The following is an 18,872-nucleotide window of genomic DNA, read 5'->3' on the forward strand; positions in this document are numbered from 1 at the left end:
ACTAACACCTGGCAAGAAAAGAAATTTCTGATAGTTTTGAGTTATGGAATGTCCAAGTATTTGGTCACATATCGTTTGCTAGAAGAAAGCAAATAGCACTCAAATTTGGGTGTAATGACCCAAAGACAGGAGGATCATTATAATTCAAAGCCAGCCTGGGATACATAGAGAGAGGCCCTGTTTTAAACAAACCCACAGACAAAGCATGCAAGAAAAAAAAAAAAGGCGAAACTCATTCTTCCAAGAGAAAACTAAAGATACCCCACACCTGCTATAACCCACTCCATTTACCAGCACAGAGTCCTCTCTAAGTTTCTACCTACCAGTGGGTAAGTTTCTACCACACAAGCTTTGAGAGTCACTTTGAAACATAGCAAACTACATATGAGAACAGGTCCAATGTGTAAAGGGAACTTATACACACAATTGTGTGATCATATCCTTATAAAGACAAGAGTCTTTAGTCCCAGCACTCAGGAGGCAGAGGCAGGCGAATCTCTGTGAGTTGGAGGTCAGCCTGGTCTGCAAAGCAGGATTGTTACACAGAAAAACTCTGTCTCGAACCCCCCCCCTGGAAAAAAAAAAAGAAAAAAGAAAAGACCCAGAAATGGATCTCTCACTACCAGACGCCAAGAGCCACTCTTCTGCTACAGACATTTTCTTTTCTTTCCAAACCTGTTTTAGTCAGGTTCACATTACTGCAATGAGATATCCAGGATATTAATTTATGAGACGAAAATGTTTAACACTTCTGTAATACAGTCCAAGATCTGGGTATACCAGATGGCAGAATGAGGTCCACCTATGTGTACATCACAAGTTAGAAAGAAAGACATTAGGATTCCATAGCTCCTCTCATGGGCACACTCCCTGTGGTCTAAAGATCTTCTAGAAGTCATCACCTTTCACAGACCCCCCCCCCCCTCTCTCTCTCTCTCTCTCTCTCTGTGCCTCCCAAGTCCTGAGATTAAGGGCATGTGCCGCCACCACTGCCCAGCTTCCACTAGGAATCTCTGAATTTTTCTTTTCATTTCAGTGTAAAGCCTTTTAATCTAAAATTTTCTGTACATATCAGAGGCAACATTTGTGCCAATGTGGGGACTCCGCTTGACGTTATTTTTGGTACCTTGGTTATAACTGCTATCTTGTATAGGTTTAGAGGCTAGATATAATGGGCCAAGCAGTATTTAAATGAATACAATTTCTGTGTTGTTATTTCGGGTGAAAACTAGCTGGGGAGCCAGGCAGCTTCCCGCTGCTCCTATTACAACAGAATGGCACCCCTTGTTAATAACTGCATCCACAGAAAGCCTGAGAAAGCTTGGGAAAGAATAGAGTAAAACATGTTTCCTTGGTAGCAACAATTTCCCGGGTCTTCTCTGCTTGCTAGAGGCAAGCAAGCGCTCTCATCTAAGAGAGGCTTCCTGACTCAGCTTTAGCTGCAAAACTTTGTAGCTCTTTAAAGAGGTCCTGCCATGAAACACTTAAATGGTGTTGATGAAAAGCTGAACGCATCCTTTTTGGTTTTCAGCCGTAGCAGGAAAAACTGCGCTGTTTTAAAATGCCAGCTTTCTGGGTTGTCCTGCCAGGGCAAACTCTGACTCTTTCAGACAGGCAGTCTGATTAGGGAGCATTTGAATGTGGTCTGTGAGCAGAATGCTGCAGCTTGTTTGCTGGCAGGAACCTTGAAATGCCATAGAGTTGTTGCAATAATAATGGCTGCAGCCAGTACCTCCGCCATGAGGCTGGAAAGCTAAGGAATGGGCTGGATCCAGCCATCAAAGCCACGACTTTAATCCTACCCATATTGCTTGGTAAATTAAAGACTCTTGTAGTCAGAAAAGGAGAGACATACAGTAAAGAGATTCAGAGACGAAGAAAACCTCTAAATGGTTTACAGTGTGTTAAAAATTTGCAGGTTAAAAATAAGGGTTAAAGTCCTTAAAAATAAAAAAAAGGAAGAGAGTAGTAGGGTGTCTTGGTACACACTTTTAATCCCAGCACTGGGGAGGCAGAGATAGGCAGATCTCTGTGAGTTCAAGGACAGCCTGGTCTACAGAGTTATTCCAGAACCAAGATATACAGAGAACTTGTCTCAAAAAGTAAAAGTAAAAATAAAAGAAATAGAGGTTAAAATAAAGCTGCATAAAGATGGAAAATACACAGAAAATTTTGATACTGTATGATATTATGCTCTCTTTGAATTGTTTAAATGCTGAGGAAGGAGCAACAGCTGCTAAAAGATATTTGTTTATAAATGCTGCTAAATTAATTCAAGGTAGGTATTTTGAAAATACCTTGACATCAAAATTGAATTTAAAAGATACGTTACTTTGGAGAAGAGATTTTGCTTTTGTTTCCACGGGAAATGAGAGGCTGTGGATTCATTCTGAGTTAAGAAAAATAGGGTTTGCTCAAGGAAGATCGCCTGAGAAATCTCTGGTAGGAACAGATGGCCCGATATCAGAGTTCTACATCCAAAACAGATTCAGGACTGCTGCCTGAGGTAATCAAGACTCACAGGATACTCCAGTCAGGACTTGGTAATAATTTTTTTTAGGTCCCCATAAGATTATCAACGCCTCTAACCAGCTGGAAGTAGCCTGGATACTACACTCACATTCACAAAGAATGGACTATGGGTATTTTCCTTTGTTTAAAAAAAAAGAGGGGGAAGTGGAGCGGGAGAATTGTCTATATTCTGTCAATCTGTTTATTTTAAATAGACGTTGATTGGCCAGGCAGGAAGTATAGGCAGGTCAACCAGACAGGAAGTAGAGGTGTGTGATGAGAACAGGAGAATGCTGGGAAGGAGGAAACCCATTCCTCCAATTCCTGCTCAGACCACTGAGAAGCAAGATGTAACCTGCCAAGCTGAGAAAGGTACTGAGCCATGTAGCTGGCATAGATAAGAATAATGGGTTAATATAAGCTACAAGAGCTAATAAGCAGCTTGAGCTAATGGGCCAATCAATTTTGTAACTTATGGAGATCTCTGTGTGATTTTCTTTGGGGATTGTCGGTTGTAAGGTACCGGCAGGACAGAAACCCAAACAAGCAGGCCAGTCATGTTACAACATACCCCAAGAACTTAGGACAAGCAGAGTTATTAAGACAGTCAGATAAGCACATTGTGCCATCTGCTGCTGCTCAGGTTGTTTTTTATCTGAAAATGATAACACAGAGAGGACTAGCTACATTCTGGTTCGCATGGCCTGCCTTTGCCAAATGTAGGGCATAAAACCTTTATCCTATGATTGGATGCAAAACATCTTCTGTACTAGGAGGCCGCTTGTTTGTTTTCCCACCTGCTCAGCCCTGAAATAATCACACAGAAACTGTATTAATTAAACCACTGTTTGGCCCATTAGCTCTAGCTTTTTATTGGCTAACTCTTACATCTTAATTTAGCCCATTTCTAGAAATCTGTGTATCGCCACGTGGCTATGGCTTACCGGGTAAAGTTCTGGTATCTGTCTCGGGGAGGACTACATGGCTTCTCCCTTACTCTGACATCTTTCTCTCAGCATTCAGTTTAGTTTCACCGCCTATCTACATTCTGTCCTGCACAAGCCTAAGACAGTTTCTTTATTAACCAATGGTATTCGCAGCATACAGAGGGGAATCCCACATCATTCTTCCTGTCATGTTGCTGCTCAAGACATATTTCTGTCTGTAACTCCCTAGGAAATGTTATCCAGTTTACTTCTGGAAGCATCTGTTTCTTTCTTTGGTCTCCGGACATTTACCATGTTTGGCTTCAGTTCTGGTATATCAGAGACAGGTTTGTTGAAATACATGCATGTCTCCTGGGTGCAAATGGCTTAGAAGCTTTGGTGGGACATTTCCTTTTCATTATTTCCGTTATCCTAAATTCTTCAAGTGAAGTGAAGCTTACAGTGTCTCAGAGTTTGTCCACCTACAGCTACCACAGATCTATAAGGAAAACAGGGTGTACTTTGTAATCGTCCACGCCTTGATTTTTTAAATATATTTTCTGCATTGTAATCTTTAGGAAAAAATTCTAAGATCATCTTATTTCTTTCTTCTAAATCAGTATACAGTATTCTCAGATACCAAGTGTGAGAATATTTTTTAAATTGATTTTATTGAGCTATACATTTTTCTCTGCTCTCCTCCCTTCCTCTCCCTTCCCCTTCAGCCCTCTCTCATGGTCACCATGCTCCCAATTTACTCAGGAGATCTTTTCCTACATCCCATGTAGATTAGATCTATGTATGTCCTCTTATGGTCCTCATTGTTATTTAGGTTCTCTGGGATTGTGATTTCTGGCTGGTTTTCTTTGATTTATGTCTAAAAATCACTTATGAGTGAGTACATATGTTATTTGACTTTCTGGGTCTGGGCTACCTCACTCCATATAATGTTTTCTAGATCTGGTGTGGGAGGTCCTTCTGTCTATGTATTGCTTTTATTGGTTATTGAAGAAAGAAACTGGCTTAGACTATAGCAAGGTAGAACTTAGTTAGGCAGGGAAAACTAAGCTGAATGCTGGGAGAAAAGGAGGCAGAGTCAGAGAGAAGCCATGGAGTCACTGCCAGACACAGATGTGCTAAAACTTTGCTGATAGGCTACGACCTCATGTGATGAACAAATTAGTGGAGATGGGTTAAATTAAGATGTAAGAGTTAGCAAATAAGAATCTAGAGCTAATGGGCCAGGCAATTATTTAAATAATATAATTTCTGTGTAATTATTTTGGGAGTCTGTGTGGCTGGGAAATGAAGAAGTGGCCTCCTTACAACTTAGATCCATTCATTTGCCTGCAAATTTCAAGTTCTCATTATTTTTTTTCTAATGTTAGTATTCCATTATGTACCACATTTTCCTTATCCATTTTTCTGTTGAGGGGCATTTACGTTGTTTCCAGGTTCTGGCTATGACAAACAATGCTGTTATGAACATAGTTGAGCACATGTCCTTGTGATTGATTGAGCATCCTTTGGATATGTACCCAAAAGTGGTATTGCTGGGTCTTGAGGAAGGTTGTTTCCTAATTTTCTGAGAAATAACCATACTAATATCCCAAGAGGCTATACCAGTTTGCACTCCCACCAGCAATGCAGCACGGTTCCCTTTACCCCACATCCTCTCCAGCATTATTTGTCATCAGTGTTTTTGATCATGGCCACTAGTGAGAATATTTTTCTAAATTGTCTTTGATCACTGGATATGTTTGATTAATCTTGAGTCTGTGGCTGTGATTGCTGCTGTGTTTTTCAGGTTTGTGTGCTGGTTTTCCTAATAGTCTTTTACACCTGTCAACAAAGACTCAATTTCCAGGTGTTGATTTGCATGGGATTTGGCTAGGCACTTCATATTCTCTATTACAGAGATATTTGCCCTTCATACTATTGGGGGAGCTGCACACCCACAGTACAGTCAATCACAGACACACTTTTTTTGGCTTGTTGCCTCTAAGTTAGTCTTAAATCTCATCCCCCATACATTGACCTGGGGAATGCAAGACTCGGTTGATGTGGGATTCCCCTCTATATGCTGTGCATATGATTTTTTACAATTGATTAATAAAGAATCTACTTTGGCCTATGACAGGGCAGAATATAGGTAGGTGGGAAAACTAAACTGAATGCAGGGAGAAAGAAGGCAGAGTCAGGCAGATGCCGTGGTGTAGGTGCTGAAGGAGAAAGATGCCAGAACCTTATTGGTAAGCCACAGCCTCGTGGCGATACACAGATTAATTGAAATAAATTAATTTAAGAAATAAGAGCTAGCTAGAAATACTCTTGAGTCATTAGCCAAAGAGTGTTACAGTTAATGTAGGTTTTGTGTGATTATTTGGGTCTGGGTAGCCGGGAAATGAAAAAGCAGTCTCAGTTTATGCTCAGTGAGTTTGGTGTATGTGATCCCTTGCGCTGCTGCACAGAGCAAAGGTAGTGAGGGAAACAGAGACAAGGCAATGCCCTGTCCAGAGGACAAGACTGAGCCTTTGAGATCGACTGCCTTGGTTCCACATCCCTGTATCATCTGATGGCTACAGATGAGGGGAAGACAGCTTGGATGCCCTGAGTGAAGGGTTGCAAGGATGCAGCTGTCCCTGTCTTTTCTTTTCAATCTACAAGGCTGCATTTTTGGCATGGAGGCAACTAAAGCACCCTGTGTGCACCCTCGGGTGTGTCAATGTCGGACTTGATTCCAGGCTACTGAGCATTCAGGATAGAGCAATACAATTTTGTTCCAACTCCTGAAAACTGAAAGCTTTGCTTCTATTGTGTTCATTATAGCTGCTCCAAGGCTCAAACTTTCCTTCATTTTATCTTTCTTTTTTTTTTCTGCCTATTTTGGAGCTTCTGAGTTAAAGGAAAAACAGAGCAAAGTGGGAACACACACACATGCACGCACACATGCATATAGGCGCACACATGCATATAGGCGCTCACATGCATATAGACGCACACATGCATATAGACACACACATGCACATAGGCGCTCACATGCATATAGGCGCACACATGCATATAGGCGCACACTTGAATATAGGCGCACACATGCATATAGGCGTACACACACTCACGCACCTCTAACAAAAACTGTATGAAGTTAAGGACTGGTTGTCATCTATGTATCTCTCCCCAGTGATCCTCTTGGCTCCACCTCCTGAATGCTGGGATTACTGTTATGAATCATTATGCCAGGCAACAGTCAAGTCTTAAGTATGTTTCCTGACCCACTCTTTTAGGTAAGTTATACACACCATGCTTTTTAATGTCCTCCTCCTCCTGCAACCTGCCACAAATCCAGAAATTTTATAACAAGTTAGCATGAGTGAAAGAAGAGCATCCCTCTCTCCCCAGGGCTTTGACTACTGTCCTGGAGAGCTTCTGGATAGGCGTTAGGGAATTCACAGCACTTGGATGACCTTCACACACATGTACATTCTGTTGGGTTGCGTGAGACGTGGCAGACATTGATGGACAACTGGCTTTGTGAATAAATACAATGAGGAAAGACAGATTTAAGGTCTGTAGCTTCACACAGAGTGGGGAGACTGGAGGCTGCTGAGCTGTACCTCCACGCTGACTGCTAGAAACTTCCATAAGATGCACTTCCTTACCTTTAAAACGAAGAGCACGTGAACCTTCAGACTGGCCAATATTCAGTGACAAGCACACCATTGGTGACGAAAAGAAGGGACATTTTGCATTTCAGTGACAAATTTCTTAGAGAAACAAATTAAAAGGAGGGTACATTAATTTTGGCTTGATTTCAGAGGGTTAGTGTCATCACTGACATCATGGGTTCCTGGCCTGTGAGTGAGCGCACCATGGTGGGAGGATATGCAGGAGCAAAACATTTACGGTTAGGAAGCAGAAAGAGATGGAAGGGGCTGCTGCATTTTTTAATGGAGTGCCTGTATAACATCCTTCTCCAGGGAGGCCTGTCTTCCCCATAATGCCATCACATCAGTAATCCAACAAAGGATCAAGCTGTTGATTAAGTCAGAGTCCTAGAGATATGATCATTCCCCAAAGCAAATTCACTGCCAACCAAGTCTTTAACACAGGAACCATGGAGGATATTCCTGTTCAAACTATAATAAACAGTCAATGTTTTGAGAGTCAAAAGGAAAATATCAGGATTTGATTGCCTTTTTAAAAAATAAAATTAGGAGCCAGGCGGTGGTGGCCCATCCTTTATTTCCATCACTCAGGAGGTAGAGGCAGGCGGATCTCTATGAGTTTGAGACAAGCCTCGTCTGTAGAGTGAGTTCTGGGACAGTCACACAGAGAAACCCTGTCTCAAAAAGCCAAAATAAAATAAATAAATAAAAGTAAAGAGTCAGAACACAACGATAATAAATTAAGGTACTTTATTTTAAATACAGTTACGGGCTTAAGAAATGTAAGTTTATTGAACTATTTATAACAGGTGGTCTCATTTTTACATATTTTTATGATTATCATTGTTAAAAATTACAGTCCCAATCTATTTTATCAACTTTTGAAACACTAAGGCTGTGTGCCTATCATATTAACAAACCCAAATATAGTTTCATTGCTAGAAGGATCCTTAATCATTTGAAAAGATATCAGAAAGTTAGATGTGTATTTGCTTTAAATATTTTATCAGTTTTAGATTTAACCAGTTAATGGTTTGTAGCTAAAGTGCTACGACTTACATTCTAAGAAGGGGAGCTCAGTCATGGTATTATAATGATTTTGATACGATAGTCGTTTGCTGGCATTCACGGGGGATTGGCTACCTGGACCCCAAACTGCTGTGATTTCCGTACTTGATATAAAATGGTGTGGAATTGACATGTAATCTGAAAATCTTTAAATCATTATGATCACATCCAGAATACTTATGTCCCCAAGTGTAACACAAGCGCTGTACAAATAGCTCCTAAACTGTTACGTAGAGTTTAAGGAATAAAGGCCGGAAAAGGTTTCAAATAATTCAACCCATGGGTGGTAGAGTCTGTCATGCGGATCTCACAGACACAAAGGGCCACTGCATGTGCTTTCCTGTGCAGCAGTTACAGGTTTATTTACAAACGGTCATCTAGCACATAGTTACTGGACCGCGTTATATAGCAGGCACGGCCAGTCCATGTTACTCACTTCTCCTAGAACTGGATTTGTCAGTCACCTGCCGTGCCAGGCAGCAGATATGCTCCTCAACCTCTCAAGTTTCTTTAAAACCACTGCCCTCTGAGGGAGAGTGGGATAGCCCAGCGGCAGAGTGCTGGCCTACCATGCACACGCACTGGGCTCAATCTTCATTGCCATAAGAAGGTAGGAAGGAACCAGTGTGATCTCAAACCAATGAGGACACAGTCCATAAAACCTTTGGGGGTGGGGAAACACAAGACTTTATTAAAAGGAGACAAAAATACATACACATCCTAACAGTGGCAGCCATTCTCAGGAGGGATCAACATCAGAAGTGTCACTACTCACAGAAAATCACAGTTTTGCTGGGATCGTCCTCACTTCAGCACCCAGGTGTTTGTGGAAGAAAGTCTGGAGTTGCTGCCATGCATCCACCTGGGCCATGGCATGAGCCCTTGGCTCCCCCCCAAAGAGGACAGGCATGTTAAAATTGGCATGTAAGGAAGCCTTGCACCAAGGGAAATAAGGGGGCTCAATATAGTGCCCCGCTTCTGGGTAGCAGATGATCTGGGGCTTCTCCTTCCCATGGGCCTGTAAGCGCTTGGAGATCTCATTGGCATAGAACTCGCTCTTCCAGTTGCGGTCATCCTGACCCACAAGGAACAGAAAGGTGGTGTCAGACCTTTCCACAGGGATGATGCTCTTCTGGTCAGGGCCTTCTAAAGGGCAATTCAGGGCTTCCAAAATATCTTTAAGGCCATCTTTGGTCTCCCTGATTCGATTCATGTTAATGCTCAAAGGGGGCAGGGTCTCGTCCTTGTAGTGCAGTGTTCCAGCAACATTGGCCATAGAGCCATTGATTATGACAGCAGCTGTGATGCCTTTCAGGAAAGAGGCCATGGAGAGGCAGAGGTCAGCCCCTTTGGAAATCCCCAGTAGGCCAATTCCTGGTCCCTTGACCTAAGAAAGAGACAGAGAAAAGAAAGGGAATGAGTGCATCTAGAGGGTAGGACAGTTAGTGGTGCCAACCTATGGATGGAAGCTGGCCCTGAGCCTGACTCTCACTCTGCACCATCTGGGTTTTGAAAGGTGGTTGATTAGGTCTCTTCAAATCCTTAGTGGTAAATGAGGCTCAGTGCTAAGTCCCACAGTGTATCTAGTCTTTCTCTGTCCCACCTGCCAGCTCCCAAATAACCACACAGAGATTTCTCATTCATTATAAATGCTGAGCCTTAGCTTAAACTTGTTCCTTCCTAACTAGTTCTTATAAAATACCTGAAGCCATATCTTTTCATCTACATTGTTTTACATGGCTTGGTTACCTGTCTTCTGTGCTGCCCATCTCTTCCTCTGTGTCTGACTGGCAGCTCTGCCTTTCCTCTTCCCCCAGACTTCTCTGTCCCAGAAGTCCCGCCTACCCTCTTCCTGTCTAGCTATTGGCCATTCCACTTTTTATTAAACCAGTCACATTAACACATCTTCACAGTGTAAAGGAGTATTTCTCAACACCATGGTCTACATGAAGCTTGAAATGAAGACTAATAGTTACATTCCTAAGTATGAATGTGTCAAAGAAAGCATGTGGACATGTAAGGAAAACATTTTCTTTTCATCTGTGATGTGTTTACAGTGGCGGGCACTACATTCACATGTGTTTATGATCATCCAGCAAGCATTACAGTAAACTGAGTTAAGATTCTGGTTATGAGTAAGAGTTCAAGATGCATGTATAGGTACTGGGGAAGGGAAGACGCTTCAAACAAAATTCTTTTTCAAATTAAGATTTTTTTTAAAAAGAGGGTGTTTAGTGGTATAAAACAGTTTATTCAAAACCACTGACAGGTTTTGGAGAGTGGGGACAGGGTTACTGAAGTTACACAGTTTAGTGATTGTAGGGCCAGGTGATGGGTCTATGTGGGAGCAGTGAGGAGGCTTTCATTGTAATGTTTAGAAGACCATAAGATTTTAACTCTTCTAATGTTTCCCAAGTGAATGACATTTATCAGTTAATGCTAGGTCCTGTTGCAGGGACTTATGAGTCATTTAGCGATCAGTACAAAACCAAGGGGTGGAGACACACTCATGCATAGCAATAACGCCGCTAAGAGACCCAAAGGACCCAGCTCTTCTATGGTATGCCTGAGTCAAGCCAGAATGTTTTAGATTGTGTGTATGTGTGTTTTTCCCTGGCTATGTCTGTGTGTTCACAGCTACACTCAGAAGCCAGAAAATTGATTCCTACCTCCTGGAGCTGAGTTACAGGCAATTATGAGCCAGTTGACCTGGGTGCTGGCAACCCAACTTTGGTCCTCTGGAAGATCAGCAAGTGATCTTATTGGCTGAGTCACCTGTTCAACCTGGTATCTTCCACTATAAGCTGAATGTGCCCGTGTCCCAGGAGGCTCCCTTTCTAGCACACCACAACACCTCACTTCTATCTGAGGTATTTCGTCATCAGACTGCCTGACAGATCAATGCCCTGAACTATCACCCAGTTCAGAAACTTGCTTTGATTTCTACTTTGAAAATGAAGATCTGATTGTCTCACAACACCTCAGGAACTGAGTTGAAAATCTTATCTCGATGGGTGGATATTTTAGGAACACAGTTTCTAAACCAAAAGACAAAAATAACAACCAACCTGAGGGTGACTAAGCAGGTAGTTCACAGCTTCCTCAAAGTACTCCAGGTGGATAGTGTGCATGCCCTTGGGAAGGTCATCGTAGTTATAATAAGCCAGAGCCAGGACAGCAAAGCCCTTTCCAGCCAGCAGACTAGCCCGATACTCCAGAAGGCCACCTCCAACTCCGAAAAGGTCTATGATCCCAGGAAAGGGTCCATTTCCTTAGGAAAAGCAAGAAACAAAGGCAGTAGTCCTCAAAAGAATTTAAGAATTTGTTTTTTTCATGTAAATGGGAGCAAGGAAGAGAAGTTATAGGAATCCAAACCTCCTCTCCTACTCTGAGAGAAGACCTCATTGAATATTACAACAGAGGTGCCCATAGCTCCTGAGTGACAGGAGAGGGAGAGGTAGTTTACTATTTTCCAATATCCTTATCGACACCTTTCTCACATCTATGACCTTCTAATATGTTCTCTTACTTAAATCACCCCAAATCTCTTTTTGATGCTTGTAATAAAAATACGATCATTTGATCTTTAAGCTATTATGAAATGAAAGTCCTCCATTGGTATACCTGTAAAAAAATCTTTAAAGGAATTCTATATCTTATGTAATGTCTGTAAATTCTGTCCCAAGGCTTGTAATTTTTTTATAAAATTATTTTAAAAGGTTTCTTTTTTATGTGAAATAATGTTTTGTTTGCATGCTTATGTATACTACTTGAGTGCCTGGTACCCAAGGATGCCAGAAGAGATACTCAGATACCTATAACTGGAGTTACAGATAGTTGTGAGCTGCCTCGTGGGTGCTGGGAATTGAACCCATAGCCCCTATAAGAGCAACCTATGCTTTTAACCGCTGAGTCTTCTCTCCAGTCCAAAGTTTGTTATTTTCAGGTAGGCATCTGTCTTAGTTACAGTTTCTCCTGCTATGAAGAGACACTATTGCCATGGCAACTCTTGAAAAGAAAACATTTAATTGGGTGGCTTGTTTAGAGTTTCAGAGACTCAGTCCATTATCATTATGATGGGGAGCATGGTGACATGCAGGCAGCAAGTTGAGCTGAGCTGTGCTACTACATTTTTTTTTTCCTGAAATACAGTTTCTCTGTGTATTTTGGCTGTCCGAGAATTAACTCTGTAGACTAAACTGACCTTGACCTTTCAGAGATCTGCCTGCCTCTGCCTTCTGGGTGCGGGGATTAAGTGCATGTGCCACCACACCCAACTGAGATGTTCTACATCATCTTACAGGCAATAGGAAGTGGACTGAGTTACTAGGCAGTATCCTGAGCACTGGAAACTTCAAAGCCCATTTCCACTTCATCCAAGAAGGCCTGACCCATTCCAAGAAAGTCACACCTCCTAATAGTGCCACTCCCTCTGAGATTATGGGGGCCAATTACATTCAAACTGCCACACCAGGTCATTAGAAGTGGAAAGAAAGACAGATGCCCATGAGGAAGTCAAGGAAAGTCATCATGCTAATCTCCTATCAAAGACCCTTTAGTGCTGATGGATTTCCGTGTTACTGCATAACTATGTAGCTATTCCATTTTAAGGCTGTTTTCCAGAGCTGTTTACATTCCTTCCATCTTCTGCAGCAATATTGGGGCCATCAAAACGTGCCGCGCTAGAGATTGTTGTGGAATATTATTTTAAGATGTGTTACATTTGTATGTTGTGAACATTTGTCTTAATGATGCAAAGATATGTTGCATTCTTTTATGTTACATTTATTTAACCCTGTGAACACCTGATGCTCTATTAAAGAGCTGAAAGGTCTATAATGAGTCAGGAGAAAGGCTAGGCATGTTTGGCATGTAGAGAGAGTAAATAGCAGGAGAAATTTGGGCCGAGGATCAGGGAGCAAGACCTAGGAGAAGAGGACTTTGAGGGGCAGTCACATGGCCACCCACAGAGTAAGAGTGAAAGTAAGATACACAGAAGTAAGAAAAGGAGAAAGTCCAGAGACAAATGGTAGACAGAGAAGAAATGGTCAGGCTTTTCCAGGCTCCCCAAGGAAGGTCTGCTCACCTGGAGGCAGGAAGAGTGTGGCGCGCACACGGCCCTCGCGCACGGGCACGCGCCGCACCCCGGGAGCCATGAAGTGACGCTCGTGCACCGCCCGCGCCAGCAGCCGCCCGCCGTCGGGCTCGTGGCCGTCCAGCACCTCCAGCTCCACCACGAAGGGCGTCTGCACGTCGCGCTTGAGCAGGCGCCAGAGCGGCCGATCGGGCTCCATGGCCCAGAGCAGCCCCATGGGCTCGAGCCCGGCGAAGCTGCCGCCCAGCGCGGGCGCGCGCGCCAGGTCCAGCTCGCCGTGGGAGTCGGTGCGGTAGCGCGCGTGGGCGCGGAAGAGAACGCCTTTCTCGTCGCGCAGGGCGGCGCGCAGCGTGACGGGCTGCTCGGGGGCCAGGCTGCGCACGGCGATGCTCAGCGGCTCGTCCCAGCAGCTGCGGCCCGCGGGTTCCAGGGTCAGCGCTGCCATTATGCCAGGACTGGAGCTAAAGCAGGAGGCCTTGGGAAACTCCACGCGAGTCCGGAGCGGAGCCTGGCCTGCTGTGGAGCCGTCCTGGTCGGTCTCTGGGAGGTCCCGAGCCGTGGGTCGCGCTTCTCAGGGAAAACAGAGACAGAAACCGGGCTGGTATCTGCAGACTGACAGGGGAGGTCAGAGTAGCAGTGGGGTCAAGTAGGGCCACAAGATTCTGCTCATGTGGATTGGTAGTGACACTAGGTGAATAAGATCGAGGCAAAGTCCGGTCCTTGCGTAGATTAGGTAGCAGTTTTTTGTAAAAGCAAACAAACAACTTTTACTTTCATTATAGGCCATTTTTGCTACTCTAGGGAAATATGTAACATTGGATAATTTATAACAGCATTCTATTTATTTATTTATTTATTTATTTATTTATTTATTTATTTATTTATTTTTGGTTTTTTCAAGACAGGGTTTCTCTGTAGCTTTAGAACCTGTCATGGAACTAGCTCTTGTAGACCAGGCTGGCCTCAAACTCACAGAGACCCACTTGCCTCTGCCTCCCAAGTGCTGGGATTAAAGGCGTGTGCCACTAACACCTGGCAAGAAAAGAAATTTCTGATAGTTTTGAGTTATGGAATGTCCAAGTATTTGGTCACATATCGTTTGCTAGAGGAAAGCAAATAGCACTCAAATTTGGGTGTAATGATCCAAAGACAGGAGGATCATTATAATTCAAAGCCAGCCTGGGATACATAGAGAGAGGCCCTGTTTTAAACAAACCCACAGACAAAACATGCAAGAAAAAAAAAAAGGCAAAACTCAGCCTTCCAAGAGAAAACTAAAGATACCCCACACCTGCTATAACCCACTCCATTTACCAGCACAGAGTCCTCTCTAAGTTTCTACCTACCAGTGGGTAAGTTTCTACCACACAAGCTTTGAGAGTCACTTGAAACATAGCAAACTACATATGAGAACAGGTCCAATGTGTAAAGAGAACTTATACACACAATTGTGTGATCATATCCTTATAAAGGCAAGATCCACGCTGGACTTTGGTGGCACACACCTTTAGTCTCAGCACTCAGGAGGCAGAGGCAGGTGAATCTCTGTGAGTTAGAGGTCAGCCTGGTCTGCAAAGCAGGACTGTTACACAGAGAAACCCTGTCTCGAAAACCAATTAAAAAAGAAAAGAAAAGACCCAGAAATGGATCTCTCACTACCAGACGCCAAGAGCCACTCTTCTGCTACAGACATTTTCTTTTCTTTCCAAACCTGTTTTAGTCAGGTTCACATTACTGCAATGAGATATCCAGGATATTAATTTGTGAGGAGAAAATGTTTAACACTTCTGTAATACAGTCCAAGATCTGGGTATACCAGATGGCAGAATGAGGTCCACCTATGTGTACATCACAAGTTAGAAAGAAAGACATTAGGATTCTACAGCTCCATTCACGGTCACACTCCCTGTGGCCTAAAGATCTTCTAGGAGTCACTACCTTTCACAGATTCTCGCTCTCTCTCTCTCTCTCTCTCTCTCTCTCTCCCTCCCTCCCTCTCTCCCTCCTTCCCAAGTCCTGAGACTAAGGGCATGTGCCACCACCACTGCCCAGCTTCCACTAGGAATCTCTGAATTTTTCTTTTTATCTCATTGTGAAGACTATTAATCTAAAATTTTCTGTACATATCAGAGGCAACATTTGTGCCAATGTGGGGACTCCGCTTGACGTTATTTTTAGTACCTTGGTTATAACTGCTATCTTATATAGGTTTATTCTATCACATACCCCAAGAACTTAGGACGAGCAGAGTTACTAAGACAGTCAGCGAAGCACGTTATACCATCTGCTGCTGCTCAGGTTGTTTTTTATCTGAAAATGATAACACAGAGAGGACTAGCTACATTCTGGTTCGCATGGCCTGCCTTTGCCAAATGTAGGGCATAAAACCTTTATCCTATGATTGGATGCAAAACATCTTCTGTACTAGGAGGCCGCTTGTTTGTTTTCCCAACTGCACAGCCCTGAAATAATCACACAGAAACTGTATTAATTAAACCACTGTTTGGCCCATTAGCTCTAGCTTTTTATTGGCTAACTCTTACATATTAATTTATCCCATTTCTAGTAATCTGTGTATCGCCACATGGCTATGGCTTACCGGGTAAAGTTCTGGTATCTGTCTCGGGGAGGACTACATGGCTTCTCCCTTACTCTGACATCTTTCTCCCCGCATTCAGTTTAGTTTCCCTGCCTATCTACATTCTGTCCTGCGCAAGCCTAAGACAGTTTCTTTATTAACCAATGGTATTCGCAGTATACAGAGGGGAATCCCACATCAATCTTCATGTCATGTTTCTGCTCAAGACATATTTCTGTCTGTAACTCCTTAGGAAATGTTATCCAGTTTACTTCTGGAAGTATCGGTTTTTTCCTTTGGTTTCCTGGCATTTACCATGTTTGGCTTCAGTTCTGGTATATCAGAGACAGGTTTGTTGAAACCCATGCATGTCTCCTGGGTGCAAATGACTTAGAAGCTTTGGTAGGGCATTTCCTTTTCGTTATTTCCATTATCCTAAATTCTTCAAGTGAAGTGAAGCTTACAGTGTCTCAGAGTTTGTCTACCTGCAGCTACCACAGATCTATAAGGAAAACGGGCTGTGTTTTATAATTGTCCATGCCTTGATTTTTAAAATATATTTTCTGCATTGTAATTTTTAGAAAAAATTCTAAGATCATCTTATTTCTTTCTTCTAAATTGGTATACAGTATTCTCAGATACCAAGCGTGAGCATACTAGTGAGAATATTTTTTAAATTGATTTTATTGAGCTATACATTTTTCTCTGCTCTCCTCCTTTCCTCTCCCTTCCCCTTCAGCCCTCTCCCATGATCCCCATGCTCCCAATTAACTCAGGAGATCTTTTCCTACTTCCCATGTACATTAGATCCATGTATGTCCTCTTATGGTCCTCATTGTTATTTAGGTTCTCTGGGATTGTGATTTCTGGCTGGTTTTCTTTGATTTATGTCTAAAAACCACTTATGAATGAGTACATATGTTATTTGACTTTCTGGGTCTGGGTTACCTCACTCCATATGATGTTTTCTAGATATGGTGTGGGAGGTCCTTCTGTGTATGTATTGCTTTTATTGGTTAATGAAGAAAAAAACTGACTTAGTCTATAGCAAGGTAGAACTTAGTTAGGCAGGGAAAACTAAGCTGAATGCTGGGAGAAAAGGAGGCAGAGTCAGAGAGAAGCCATGGAGTCACTGCCAGACACAGATGTGCTAAAACTTTGCTGATAGGCTACGACCTCATGTGATGAACAAATTAGTGGAGATGGGTTAAATTAAGATGTAAGAGTTAGCAAATAAGAATCTAGAGCTAATGGGCCAGGCAATTATTTAAATAATATAATTTCTGTGTAATTATTTTGGGAGTCTGTGTGGCTGGGAAATGAAGAAGTGGCCTCCTTACAACTTAGATCCATTCATTTGCCTGCAAATTTCAAGTTCTCATCATTTTTTTCTACTGTTAGTATTCCATTGTGTACCACATTTTCCTTATCCATTTTTCTGTTGAGGGGCATTTACGTTGTTTCCAGGTTCTGGCTATGACAAACAATGCTGTTATGAACATAGTTGAGCACATGTCCTTGTGATTGATTGAGCATCCTTTGGATATGTACCCAAAAGTGGTATTGCTGGGTCTTGAGGAAGGTTGTTTCCTAATTTTCTGAGAAATAACCATACTAATATCCCAAGAGGCTATACCAGTTTGCACTCCCACCAGCAATGCAGCACGGTTCCCTTTACCCCACATCCTCTCCAGCATTATTTGTCATCAGTGTTTTTGATCATGGCCACTAGTGAGAATATTTTTCTAAATTGTCTTTGATCACTGGATATGTTTGATTAATCTTGAGTCTGTGGCTGTGATTGCTGCTGTGTTTTTCAGGTTTGTGTGCTGGTTTTCCTAATAGTCTTTTACACCTGTCAACAAAGACTCAATTTCCAGGTGTTGATTTGCATGGGATTTGGCTAGGCACTTCATATTCTCTATTACAGAGATATTTGCCCTTCATACTATTGGGGGAGCTGCACACCCACAGTACAGTCAATCACAGACACACTTTTTTTGGCTTGTTACCTGTAGAGGACCGCAACCACATTCGCCATTCCAAGATGGCGCTGACATCCGGTTCCACCGCCCGGTGAACAGGATAACGCGCATGTGTTGGTAAATTTCCAACGCTGTAGTCCCTGCCTCTCCCGAGGCGTCATCTGGGATGATGGGCAGCTGACCAATCTGAGAGTGACACGTCCGAGGCGGGGACTGTTTCCTATATAAGGGCTGGGTTCGCCTCGCTCTGGGTCTCCGCCATGTTGGCTTATGCTCTCGCTCTCAAGATGCATTAAAAAGCTGTTCTGCAGAAGGATCCTACGTGCCCTGCGTCATTCTTGCTGGCGAGACAGTAGCGTGGGACATCTGGTGCCGAATCCCTCGGGACGCTGAGGGACCCTGACAACTGCTCGCACTGCCGGAGACCCCTTGGACACAAGGAGGATTCAGAACTGCAGGTCTGTATGCTCAGAGAGGTATGGCTTTTCCTGGATTTTTCGGTTTTGAGCTTGACTTGTTCCCGCATTGGGAAGGTTTCGTAGGGGCCTTGCTACCTCTTTTAGTAGTCCTCTTATTTTTCGCCAAAGATTGCTTAAAAGATGAATCCTGCCAGGCGGTTGCTGCAACGGAGGAAGTCCAGGATAGCATTTCAGAAACTGAGTACGGTGAGAGGTTAGGTGCGCGCACAGTCTCAAATAAGGAAAAAAGACCCCCCAGTGGTTTTAAGAAAATAAGAATGGGGGAGAAGACTGATTTACAAGGTCGAAAGATTTCTGGAACCAACAATAAGAAAAAAGGAAAGGACAGTAGTTTATATCCTCTGCAGGAGCTTGAAGCTCTGCAAATTGAAAGTGACCATGAAAGTGAGCATGAAAGTTCTGGCTCAGGAGAAGAGGTAGAAGAACTAGATACAGAGGAGGAGGCAGAATTAACCAGCGGTAGGGCCATGAGGTCATCCCAAAGGGCCCATCCGCCTCCTTACGAGCTGCGTCCTCGCCCGACTGCCCCTTCGGCGCCTCCTTATGAGGAACACCTTGGGCCAAA

The 18,872-nt window shown here is 43.1% G+C and overlaps 1 protein-coding gene across 1 annotated transcript; it reads right to left on the reverse strand.

The window, feature by feature from the left end:
- Nucleotides 1-7,837: 7,837 nt before the first annotated feature.
- LOC146892340 (acyl-coenzyme A thioesterase 5-like) lies at nt 7,838-13,854 on the reverse strand. The gene is made up of 3 exons (XM_087911652.1): nt 13,257-13,854; nt 11,239-11,441; nt 7,838-9,557 (listed from the first exon to the last, which is right to left on the reverse strand). Exons 1-3 carry the CDS (start codon nt 13,708-13,710, stop codon nt 8,952-8,954), a joined length of 1,263 nt encoding a protein of 420 aa, XP_087767778.1. The 5' UTR covers nt 13,711-13,854; the 3' UTR covers nt 7,838-8,951.
- Nucleotides 13,855-18,872: the final 5,018 nt, after the last annotated feature.

This window comes from Myodes glareolus, chromosome 11 (assembly GCF_982192425.1).
Source record: "Myodes glareolus chromosome 11, mMyoGla1.1, whole genome shotgun sequence".
NCBI lineage: Eukaryota > Metazoa > Chordata > Mammalia > Rodentia > Cricetidae > Myodes > Myodes glareolus.